Source organism: Oncorhynchus tshawytscha, linkage group LG08, assembly GCF_018296145.1.
Source record: "Oncorhynchus tshawytscha isolate Ot180627B linkage group LG08, Otsh_v2.0, whole genome shotgun sequence".
Classification (NCBI taxonomy): domain Eukaryota; kingdom Metazoa; phylum Chordata; class Actinopteri; order Salmoniformes; family Salmonidae; genus Oncorhynchus; species Oncorhynchus tshawytscha.
The window spans coordinates 11,132,056-11,144,298 of record NC_056436.1 but is presented as its reverse complement, the minus strand read 5'-3'; the positions used below and the strand labels follow the sequence as shown (position 1 = coordinate 11,144,298).

Here is a 12,243-nt window from a genome sequence, read left to right as displayed (position 1 = left end):
GATCAATGGAAATGGGATGCACCTGAGCTCAATTTCGAGTCTCATAGTAATGGGTCTGAACATTTATGTAAATTATTTCAATGGACTGATTTCCTTCATATGAACAGTAACTCAGTAAAATCGTTGAAATTGTTGCATGTTTATATTATTTCAGTATAGTTCTTTGTGGATCATGTCCAGAATGGGCGACATCATTGGCTCCGTTCCAAAACCTTTTCCAACTGTGACCTGTCTTAAACTTTTGGACCCACACCGCATCCTTTAGTGAGCACTTCCAGTTTGTCTCTCGGATCACGTGTTCTTGAGACGTCAACACATGGTTTTGAGAGACGGTGGCGGCGGTAGCAGCGTATATATTTTCACAGTGATTGACTTCTGTTTTAATGATGATACATCTCTGTATGATGTGTAGGTATCTTTGTGGACCTCCAGTGTGAATATATATATATATATATATATATATGTCATTTAGCTGATGCTTTTATCCAAAACATATTTTAGATATGGGTGGTCCCGGGAATCAAACCCAATATCCTGACATTGCAATCACCATGCCAACTGAGCTAAAGAGGACAACCACGAAGATGACTAATTATCGTCTTGTTTTTATTCCTCTTCCTCCTGGCTTTTTGTTTCTTTCTTAGTACTTTTATTAGGTTATTTTATGATGTGAAGCACTTTATTTATTTTCAGTACAAGTAACAAAGTTATTATGATGAGTATTGTAATAGTCATCTGTTGACACTGGTCTCAGCCAGCCTGTTGTTCATGATGCCCAGCGCTCCCACTCCTCCAGAAAATCCATTTAGTCTGTTTTGGTTGGAGACGGACGGCCGAGGGATCCCATTGGTTGCTGCCTCCGACAGCTGCTTCTGCATCAGTGCCAGGTTCACCTGCAGAGGAGAAAAGAGGTTCACGTGATACTTTAATAACTATAATGAACAAAAATATAAATGAAACAGTTTAAAAGACGGTACTTATAAGGACATCAGTCAATTGAAATAAGTGAATTAGTCCCTAATCATATCAAATGTTATTGCTCACATAACATCTGCTAACCATGTCTAATGCAAGTGTAGCGGTGGATGAATGGCACGACAACGGGCCTCAGGATCTCATCACAGTATCTCTGCATTCAAATTGCCATCGATAAAATGCAATTGTGTTTGTTTTCCGTAGCTTATGCCTGCCAATACCATAACCCCACCGCCACCATGGGCCACTCCGTTCACAACGTTGATATCAGCAAACCGCTCGCCCACACAACGCCAAACACGTGGTCTGGGTTGTGAGGATTGTTGGACATACTGACAAATTCTTTACAATGGTGTTGCAGGCGGCTTATTTTAAAGAAATGACAAATTAAATTATCTGGCAACAGCTCTGGTGGACATTCCTGCAGTCAGCATGCCAATTGTACGCTCCCTCAAAACTTGAGACATCTGTGGCGTTGTGTTGTGTGAAAACAGTGCACATTTTAGAGTGGCCTTTTATTGTCACCAGAACAAAGTGAACCTGTGTAATGATCATGCTGATTATTCAGCTTCTTGAAATGCCACACCTGTCAGGTGGATTTATTATCTTGGCAAAGGAGAAATGCTCACTAACAGGGATGTAAACAAATTAGTTCACAACATTTGAGAGAAATAAGCTTTTTGTGTGTATGGAACATTTCTAGGATCTTTTATTTCAGCTCATGAAACATGGGACCAACACTTTACATGTTGCTTTGATATTTGTGTTCAATGTAGATAAAATATAAGACAGTCTGTTAACTCAGAGCTAAAATCTCATGTTATTTGATCAGATTCTGAATTACGGTACCATTTCTGTTGACGTAGTCTCTCCACTCTAGATAATAAAGGCTCATAGATGGTTAGAAACAAGATGTACAACATACCCTCTTTAAAGGGAGACTCAGCGAGATGAAGTTTCAGCACCGCAGATATTGATATGAACTTGATACCAGACTGCTCTCCCAGTCACATAGAGTGGTCTATCACAAGGGTGCGCTTCAGGCAACACAATATCTACAGGACCAAAACACCTGAGAAGTTTAGCCTCAACACGATTAGTTGTTGCGGATATTTACCCAATATTGTATTTACATTGTACGTGCAACGTCATCTCGCTGAGTGTACCTTTAAGCGTTACTTTTCTGTCTCTTTGGACAGTTAAATCAGCTTCCTGTTTCTTTGGACAGTTAATTCAGCTTCCTGTTTCTTTGGACAGTTAAATCAGCTTCCTGTCTCTTTGGACAGTTAATTCAGCTTAGTGTTAGCATCTACAAACTGCTTGCTTACCAAAATGTTATACAAAAATATATTTTCAACGACATAGACAATAGATGGCACATTCCATATGTTGCACGACAACAACACTAACCAACATGAATCGGGTGCAGGGTAGCCTAGTGGTTAGAGCGTTGGACTAGTAACCGGAAGGTCGCAAGTTCAAACCCACGAGCTGACAAGGTACAAGTCTGTCGTTCTGCCTCTGAACAGGCAGTTAACCCACTGTTCCTAGGCCGTCATTGAAAATAAGAATTTGTTCTTAACTGACTTGCCTAGTTAAATAAAGGTTAAATAAAGGTAAACTAATACTAATAATAAATAAAAAAACTTTGATTTAAATGAGTCCGTTTCAATTCATGGCCACACCAGGTGATACTATATAGAGAGTGAATAAACCCCTTCCATGTATAAACAAGAACAGGGGCTTTTGACTAGAAATGAAACTAACAGTGAACCTTAACCGCTTTTTACCCGGAACGTTCACCTTATTGGTCGCCAGTAAGTCCCTCATGGAGATCATCTCCCCAGACATCCGCCGGCCTCCATCCGTCTCGCTCTCGTTCACCGCGTCCGTTTCTATGGAGACAGTCCGCCGCGCCCGGGGGTGTCCGTGTCCAGTGCTGCTGGGCATCACGGCGTTCCGGCGAGGCCGGAGTCTCTTCCCGATCCCGGCGGAGCAGCAACGGCAGCAGAGAATGCCCAGCTTCCTCAGCAGCCAGTTAAGAGTCTGCTTGAGTTTTGGGAAAATGAAACTTTGAAATTCAGAGACATTAATTAATAACAGTGTTAAAACACCCACATACCTAGAGGAAGAAGTGTGTGTGTGTGTACACTACAGGAGTCTGCTGATCCCGGCCTCCCCAATTAAGGTGCCGCCAACCTTGTGTGTGTGTGTGTGTGTAAGAGGAGGGAGAGCCAGTAGACCGAGGAAAGGACAGAGAATGGGCAATTAGAGCTCTCCATCTTGCACTGAGTGTGTGTGTGTGTGTGTGCTTAAAACAAATATAGCTACATAAAAAACATCACCTGCTTGATGACGATAGATATGACGTTGAACAGCGAGTAGATACAGCAGACGCCCATCAATATAAACAGGAAGTTCCCCAGTCTGTAGGCTGTCTGGTTCCCATCGTACGCGACCCTCTGGCTGCTCACCATGTCCCCGAACCCGATGGTGCTAAACGCCACAAAACAGAAGTACAGCGAGTCCAGATAGCCCCACCCCTCCACCGCTGAATACATGGCCGATGCACAGCAGGAGATCACCACAGCGGCCACACAGAGAATCAGCATCACATAGTACACTGAAGGCTTCCATCCAGACAGAATGTCCCTGTCTCTATCTCTGGGTCCTGGCAGTGACGTCTCCCTGCGGCCATCGTGGGGCACCACGCCCTGACGCTGATGCTGCAGCCCGTGGCACGACTTGAGGACGAAGGCGAGCACCGTGATGATACGCTCTAGGAAGAGGTTGAAGAAGAGGATGGTAGAGGCGCAGCCGATCAGGCCGTAGAAGATGAGGAAGACTTTGCCGCTGACCGTGGCCGGGGTGGTCATGCCAAATCCTGACCGGAGAGAGAAGGGGAGGGGGACAGAGGGAGGTTTGAGAAAGAGACACATATTTCCCTCAGATTACACAGACCCACAAAGAATTTGAAAACAAATCCAATTTTGATAAACTCCCATATCTACTGGGTGAAATACCACAGTGTGCCATCACAGCAGCAAGATTCGTGACCTGTTGCTACAAGAAAAGGGCAACCAGTGAAGAACAAACACCATTGTAAATACAACCTATATTTATGTTTATTTATTTTCCCTTTTGTACTTTAACTATTTGCACATCATTAAAACACTGTATATAGACAATATGAACTTTTGTGAGTGTAATGTTTACTGTTCATTTTTTATTGTTAATTTCACTTTTGTTTATGATCTAGTTCACTTGCTTTGGAAATATAAACATATGTTTCCCATGCCAATAAAGCCCCTTAAATAGAAATTGAATTGAAAGAAAAACGATGAGAGTACAATTACCTAACTCTCCCTGTCTGTTCCTAAAAAGCCCACTCATGCATCCCTTGTTCACTTCCAAGGTAAAGGAGAATGAAGTAAACCAGGTTGCCATAGGTGATGACGTCTGTTAATACTCCCAGTTTTTTTTCCTAAGCATCTGTCTCTTCCTCTCTCTCATTCCTCGCTCCTCTTCTCCTTTCCTTAGAGTGAAATGATAATTTAGTGACGGGGGGTTCATTACCATTCTCACAGATGTGCTCCTTGGGGAGATGAAAGAGAAATCTCTAAAAACAACTTCTCCTTCAAAAAGAAAGACCCAGGGCTTCAACTGAACATGCTTGAGACTAGGCTACTGGAGGGAAGGGAAAATAGATGCTTGCTACAGGAATGGCTTTATTGGAGTCTGTTTGTGTGTCTAACCTTTAATTATCTTATATGTTGACGGCGGGAAACCCTATAGCCTATACCATATAGCCTTTACCCTATAGCCTTTACCCTATAGCCTATACCATATAGCCTTTACCCTATAGCCTTTACCCTATAGCCTATACCATATAGCCTTTACCCTATAGCCTATACCCTATAGCCTTTACCCTATAGCCTTTACCCTATAGCCTAGACCATATAGCCTTTACCCTATAGCCTATACCATATAGCCTTTACCCTATAGCCTATACCATATAGCCTTTACCCTATAGCCTATACCATATAGCCTTTACCCTATAGCCTATACCATATAGCCTTTACCATATAGCCTTTACCATATAGCCTTTACCATATAGCCTTTACCCTATAGCCTATTCCATATAGCCTATACCATATAGCCTTTAGCCAACAGCCAATACCCTATAGCCTATACCATATAGCCTATACCCTAAAGCCAATACCCTATAGCCTTTACCATATAGCCTATACCCTAAAGCCTATACCATATAGCCTTTACCATATAGCCTTTAGCCAACAGCCAATACCATATAGCCTTTAGCCAACAGCCAATACCCTAAAGCCTTTACCATATAGCCTTTAGCCAACAGCCAATACCCTATAGCCTATACCATATAGCCTTTAGCCAACAGCCAATACCCTATAGCCTATACCCTAAAGCCTTTACCCTATAGCCTTTACCCTACAGCCTATACCATATAGCCTATACCATATGGCCTATACCATATAGCCTTTACCCTATGGCCTATACCATATAGCCTTTACCCTATAGCCTATACCATATAGCCTTTACCCTATAGCCTATACCATATAGCCTTTACCCTATAGCCTATACCATATAGCCTTTGCCCTATACCATATTGCCTTTACCCAGTACCATTTCAAATAGCCCATGGTCCCTGATTCAAACCAGTAACATAATAAAAACATTCATATACAGTTGATATAATTTAGTTGTTTTGTCGGGTATCTGAAACAAAATTTTAAAAAATGCAACTTTAGAAAATGTTTGTTATTGACTTATCTAATTAATACGATTATGTCAAGACACCACCAAACAGTATGAATTGTTCTTCAGCCTTGACCATCGGGATAGAGTTCCATAAAATTGAGAAGCTTGTCATTTTCACTAAACCTCAGTGTTCATACTGTGCCAACCACCTTAGTGCATCAACATGTACCCAATTTCAAACCTCTGGTTGTATCATCTGCCGTCCCTGGGTTATATCTCTGTGATGGATACATCACAGACAATATGGACCCCGGGAGGGAGGCAATGTCCTTAATTAACTGTAGTGGATTTGTAATGGTTGACAGCCTACTGGAAACAACAACAGTAAAAACAAGAAATGTAAATATCTACAATGAAAATAAATAACCTGAATAATTAATTGCCAGTTTTGGCAAAACCGAAGTCACTTTTCATTAGTTATTTGATGTTAAAATTAATTCACCTTGATTAGACTATACTTTATAGCCTATCATATCGCAAACCTGTCTACTCATTTCTTTTTGCATTCATTCAGTATTAAGATCTCTCTCTCGTTGTTAAACATCAAAGGGTGATTTGGTTAATCAGTTTGTCAAGATGTCTTCATATAATTTGAAGTGCAATTCATTTCCTGAATTATAACAAAACTGACGCATTTTAAAAAAAAGAAGGTATGCAAAAATATATATATAAAATGTTATTGTCATCTTATACCTGCGTCATTGCGCGTAAACGTGAAACAGGTCTGTGGCACCAATTCTAAATTATTCAAATGGTGCCATTAGATTTAAAAAAGTGATACATTTCGCAATACACCACAATCTTTACTGAACCTTCTGGCTTTGTTTCTGAGCTTACCTATGGTCGACACAACGGTCCCCACGAAGTAAAAAGCGCCGGTAAAATCCCAGCGTGGTCTGAGTGTATCCACGCGGATACCGGCGACGTTCGCCTCCTCGTAGAACCGGAGAAAGGTCTCCAAATCGGTCCGGGTGAGGTTGTGCTTCTGGGTGAAGTTCTCGAATCGCTGCGCCCACCGCTCTTTGGCCTGCCGCTCCTTCGGTTGTTCCAACGCGGAGAACACCGCCGCGCCGCACAGCAGATACAGCATGATCAGTACCGCTAGCATTAGGAACCGCGCGTTATCATCGTTCATCGCGCCGAAGCAGCAGCCTCTCCGGCAAGCCATTACGGCGGCAGAGAGGACACCGAGGACCCGGGGAGAAGGATCCTCCGCATCCTCTCAGATAAAGGCTAACATGAAAGCCTTCCAGATAAGTCAGCATGTATAGTTCGATATTTAGACACAAGTGCCATAACTGCTGGGAATGTTTAATTGACAAAGATACCAGGTTACCTCGGCTCACACCCTACCATCCGCATGTTTTATGAAAACATTTAGAAATAAATATAATATCAATATTAAAGTTGCTTGTGCGTCATAGATTTCCGTAGAAGTGCCGATAACTAGTGGGAACTGTAGTTGATTGATTCTCGCATGCGTAATGCAAAACAATTCCCGAAAAAGATCCCCAAACGGACTGGAACAGCCTTCATCATGTATGTCCTGGTTATCCTCGAGGCAGTTGCGGGGAAGGGTGAGGTCAGCTCCGCAGTGCACTCCACTACCTCCCCGAACAGGCGCAGTGAGAGCTGGACAGGCTCACGGTAGCGGTTACAAAACCCAACCAATTCGGCGCGCGATGGGACTAATACAAGTAGCGGTTATGTTGAGGCGTTGTCCCCAGTTTACTTCTCAATAAGATACCAGTCATGAAATAAATGAAAAGGTGAATAACTGATCAAATTATATTAATGGCACAGTTCAATGCAGGCAGACAGACAGACAGAGACAGACAGGCACACACAAACCATGCAGGACTAGTATACATGGCAGCTCACAGACCTCACCTCACACCATGCAGGACTGATACACATGGCAGCTCACAGATCTCACCTCACACCATGCAGGACTAGTATACATGGCAGCTCACAGACCTCACCTCACACCATGCAGGACTAGTATACATGGCAGCTCACAGACCTCACCTCACACCATGCAGGACTAGTATACATGGCAGCTCACAGACCTCACCTCACACCATGCAGGACTGATACACATGGCAGCTCACAGATCTCACCTCACACCATGCAGGACTAGTATACATGGCAGCTCACAGACCTCACCTCACACCATGCAGGACTGGCACACATGGCAGCTCACAGACCTCACCTCACACCATGCAGGACTAGTATACATGGCAGCTCACAGACCTCACCTCACACCATGCAGGACTAGTAGTACATGGCAGCTCACAGACCTCACCTCACACAATGCAGGACTAGTACACATGGCAGCTCACAGACCTCACCTCACACCATGCAGGACTAGTACACATGGCAGCTCACAGACCTCACCTCACACAATGCAGGACTAGTATACATGGCAGCTCACAGACCTCACCTCACACCATGCAGGACTAGTACACATGGCAGCTCACAGACCTCACACAATGCAGGACTGGTATACATGGCAGCTCACAGACCTCACACCATGCAGGACTAGTACACATGGCAGCTCACAGACCTCACCTCACACCATGCAGGACTAGTACACATGGCAGCTCACAGACCTCACCTCACACCATGCAGGACTGATACACATGGCAGCTCACAGAACTCACCTCACATCCAGGAAACAGGGAGAAGGAAGGCTACCAGGATGGTGCTAACTTCCTAAACAGGCATAGGAGCGGTCTGATTGGCTGCCGTAACACTGATAATGATGGGCCTAGCAGCTTCCTGAGCCAGGTACTTTTAGTATGCCCCAATATTGAGTATTGTCAGCTGAGTATTGTTCGTAAGTTTTTGATTCAGCCATAATGAAAACATAAAACATTTTTGGAGCAATGGGGATCCCATGGCAATAAAAGGTAGCTATTACCACAGTTGCTAAGCAGCAGTTCATTAAAATCGGAGGCTACAAACACCACAGAAAACCTGCTGCAGTCATTATCAAGATGGTGCTGACAGAGAAGGGTGACCTCTTTACTTTACTGACTTTATTGTCCCCGTGCAGAAATGTTGATGCAGTATCATGTACACGTTTAAAGTGGCATTTAGAAACAGTGGACAACAACTCGACAATACAAAATTCCTATCAGTTTCATAGAGAAGAAATAAGACCAGCCTGCTAAACACCTCAAGCTGTTTAGGAGGGATATCACACCTGGATATCACACCTGGATATCACACCTGGAGATCCCACCTGGATATCACACCTGGAGATCCCACCTGGAGATCACACCTGGAGATCACACCTGGAGATCCCACCTGGAGATCCCACCTGGAGATCCCACCTGGAGATCCCACCTGGAGATCCCACCGGGAGATCCCACCTGGCACGAAGTCCATTTTGTTCATTTTGACTTTAACTCTTTAACTCAGCCGTATCCCTTGTTCGGACCGCATTCCTTTTTTTCACGGTGTTCCAAAACACTGCAGGCGTAGACACGGTAGAAGAGCTGGCATTCTGGAATCGACTGGCACTCCCCTCCATTCCTCCAACTGGCACACCCCTCCGTTCGGTGATCAGTCCTACCACGACGGTGGTAGAGCTCATCACCAACCACAATAAGACAGCCTACAGGGAGGTCAGAGAGTTAGCAGTGTGGTGCCTGGACAACAACCTCTGCCTCAACGTCAATAAGACCAAGGACCTGATCGTGGACTACAGGACAAAGAGGGGAAAGCACACCCCCAACCACATTGACAAGGATATAGTGGGTGGGTCGGGAGCTTCAAGAACCTTGGCTTCTACATCACTAACGACTTAACATGGTCCACACACACCCGCACAGTTGTGAAGAGGGTACGACAGCACCTCTTTCCCCACAGGAGGCTAAAAATATTTGTCATTGGCTCTCGGATCCTCAAAAAATTCTACAGATGCACCACCGAAAGCCTCTTGATTGCCTGTGTCACCGCAAATGCACTGCCCTCGACTGCAAAGCACCACAGAGGGTGGCGTGGACAGCCCAGTACATCACTGGGGCCGAGCTCCCTGCCATCCAGGACCTCTAAATCAGGCGGTGTCAGAGGAAGGCCCAAAACATTCTCCAGCCAACCAAGCCATAGACTGTTTACTCTGCTAGCATCCGTCAAACGGTACCGGAGCATCGGCTCTTGAACCAACAGGCTCAGAGACGGCTTCTAACTCCAAGCCATAAGACTGCTAAATAGTTAATTAAATGGTTACCTGGAATATCTGCACTGATCCTATCTCACACTGACTATGCACCTGTCTCTCACTCACAAGACAATTTGGAAAGTGTTCAGACCTCTTGACTTTTTTCCCACATTGTTATACGTTACAGGCTTCTTCTTAAATTGAATCAATTTCATTTTTTCCTCATCAACCTACACATAATACCCCATAATGACAAAGCGAAAACACAGTTTTAGAAATGTTTGCACATTTATTACAAATAAAAACAGACTTTATTTATAAAGTATTCAGACCGTTTGCTACTGTATGAGACTCGAAATTGATTTCAGGTGCATACTGTTTCCATTGGTCATCCTTGAGATATTTTTACAACTTGATTGGAGTCCACCTGTGGTAAGTTAAATTGATTGAACATGACTTGCCTAGTTAAATAAAGGTTAAATACATCAAATAAAATAAACATTTGGAAAGCCACACACCTGTATATATAAGGTCCCACAGTTGACAGTGCATGTCAGAGCAAAAACCAAGAACACAGTTGCCTCCATCATTCTTAAATGTAAGAAGTTTGGAACCACCAAGACTCTTCATAGAGCTGGCCGCCTGGTCAAACTAAGCAATTGGGGAGAAGGGCCTTGGTCAGGGAGGTGACCAAGAACCTGATGGTCACTCTGACGGAGCTCCAGAGTTCCTCTGTAGAGATAAGAGAACCTTCCGGAAGGACAAGCATTTCTGCAGAACTCCACCAATCAGGCCTTTATGGTAAAGTGGCCAAACGGAAGACATTCCTCAGTAAAAGGCATAACAGCACGCTTGGAGTTAGCTAAAGGAACCTAAAGGACTCTCAGACCATGAGAAGCAAGATTCTCGGGTCTGATGAAACATCCCTGTTAGTTAGCATTCCTCCTTCGCCAAAATAATCCTTCCACCTGAAAAGTGTGGCATATCAAGGAGCTGATTAAACAGCATGATCGTTACACAGGTGCACCTTGTGCTGGGGACAATAAACGGCCACTCTAAAATGTGGAGTATCTTCACAACACAATGCCACTGATGTTTTGTTTTGAGGGAGTGTTCAATTGGCATGCTGACTGCAGGAATGTCCGCCAGAGTTGTTGCCAGATAATTGAATGTTAATTTCTCTACCATAAATTGTTTCCAACGTCATTTTCGAGAATTACGTCCAATCGGCCTCACAACCACAGACCACGTGTAACCTGCCTGCCCAGGGCCTCCACATCCGGCTTCTTCACCTCCTTTTATATTTTTTTTGTTCAGTGTATTTATAGACTGTATAGATGTTTAGCCCCCAGGATAAATTGTTCTTCATTTTCTTGATTATGCACATAATCAAGTCATCATACTGAAAACATATAATTGAATAAACATTTAGAGTCTACAGTGATATTTTTTGCACATATAAACAGAACAATTACATTACATGATTGACTTGCCAAGATAAATAAAAACATTTAACAAATAAAGATAATAAACCACTATAACACTAAAATAATGACAAGAACACTATTTACATACAGATGACATCAATGAGTTGGGGTGGAGATGGGGGGGATGATGACATCTTGGAGATGGGGGGATGATGACATCTTGGAGATGGGGGGATGATGACATCTTGGAGATGGGGGATGATGACATCTTGGAGATGGGGGATGATGACATCATAGGAGATGGGGGATGATGACACCTAGGAGATGGGGGGTGATGACATCTAGGAGATGGGGGGATGATGACATCTAGGAGATGGGGGGATGATGACATCTAGGAGATGGGGGTGATGACATCTAGGAGATGGGGGATGATGACATCTAGGAGATGGGGGATGATGACATCTAGGAGATGGGGGATGATGACACCTAGGAGATGGGGGATGATGACACCTAGGAGATGGGGGATGATGACATCTAGGAGATGGGGGTGATGACACCTAGGAGATGGGGGATGATGACATCTAGGAGATGGGGGTGATGACACCTAGGAGATGGGGGATGATGACACCTAGGAGATGGGGGTGATGACACCTAGGAGATGGGGGTGATGACATCTAGGAGATGGGGGTGATGACACCTAGGAGGTGGGGGATGATGACATCTTGGAGATGGGGGGATGATGACACATAGGAGATGGGGGGATGATGACATCTTGGAGATGGGGGGATGATGACATCTTGGAGATGGGGGGATGATGACATCTTGGAGATGATGACATCTTGGAGATGGGGGGATGATGACATCTTGGAGATGGGGGGATGA

General features: G+C 44.1%; 1 protein-coding gene across 1 annotated transcript; it reads right to left on the bottom strand.

Annotated features, from left to right (window-relative positions):
* LOC112238837 (potassium channel subfamily K member 13-like) lies at positions 1-7,423 on the bottom strand. The gene is made up of 4 exons (XM_024407375.2): positions 6,604-7,423; positions 3,321-3,859; positions 2,779-3,021; positions 1-893 (listed from the first exon to the last, which is right to left on the bottom strand). Exons 1-4 carry the CDS (start codon positions 6,932-6,934, stop codon positions 732-734), a joined length of 1,275 nt encoding a protein of 424 aa, XP_024263143.1. The 5' UTR covers positions 6,935-7,423; the 3' UTR covers positions 1-731.
* Positions 7,424-12,243: the final 4,820 nt, after the last annotated feature.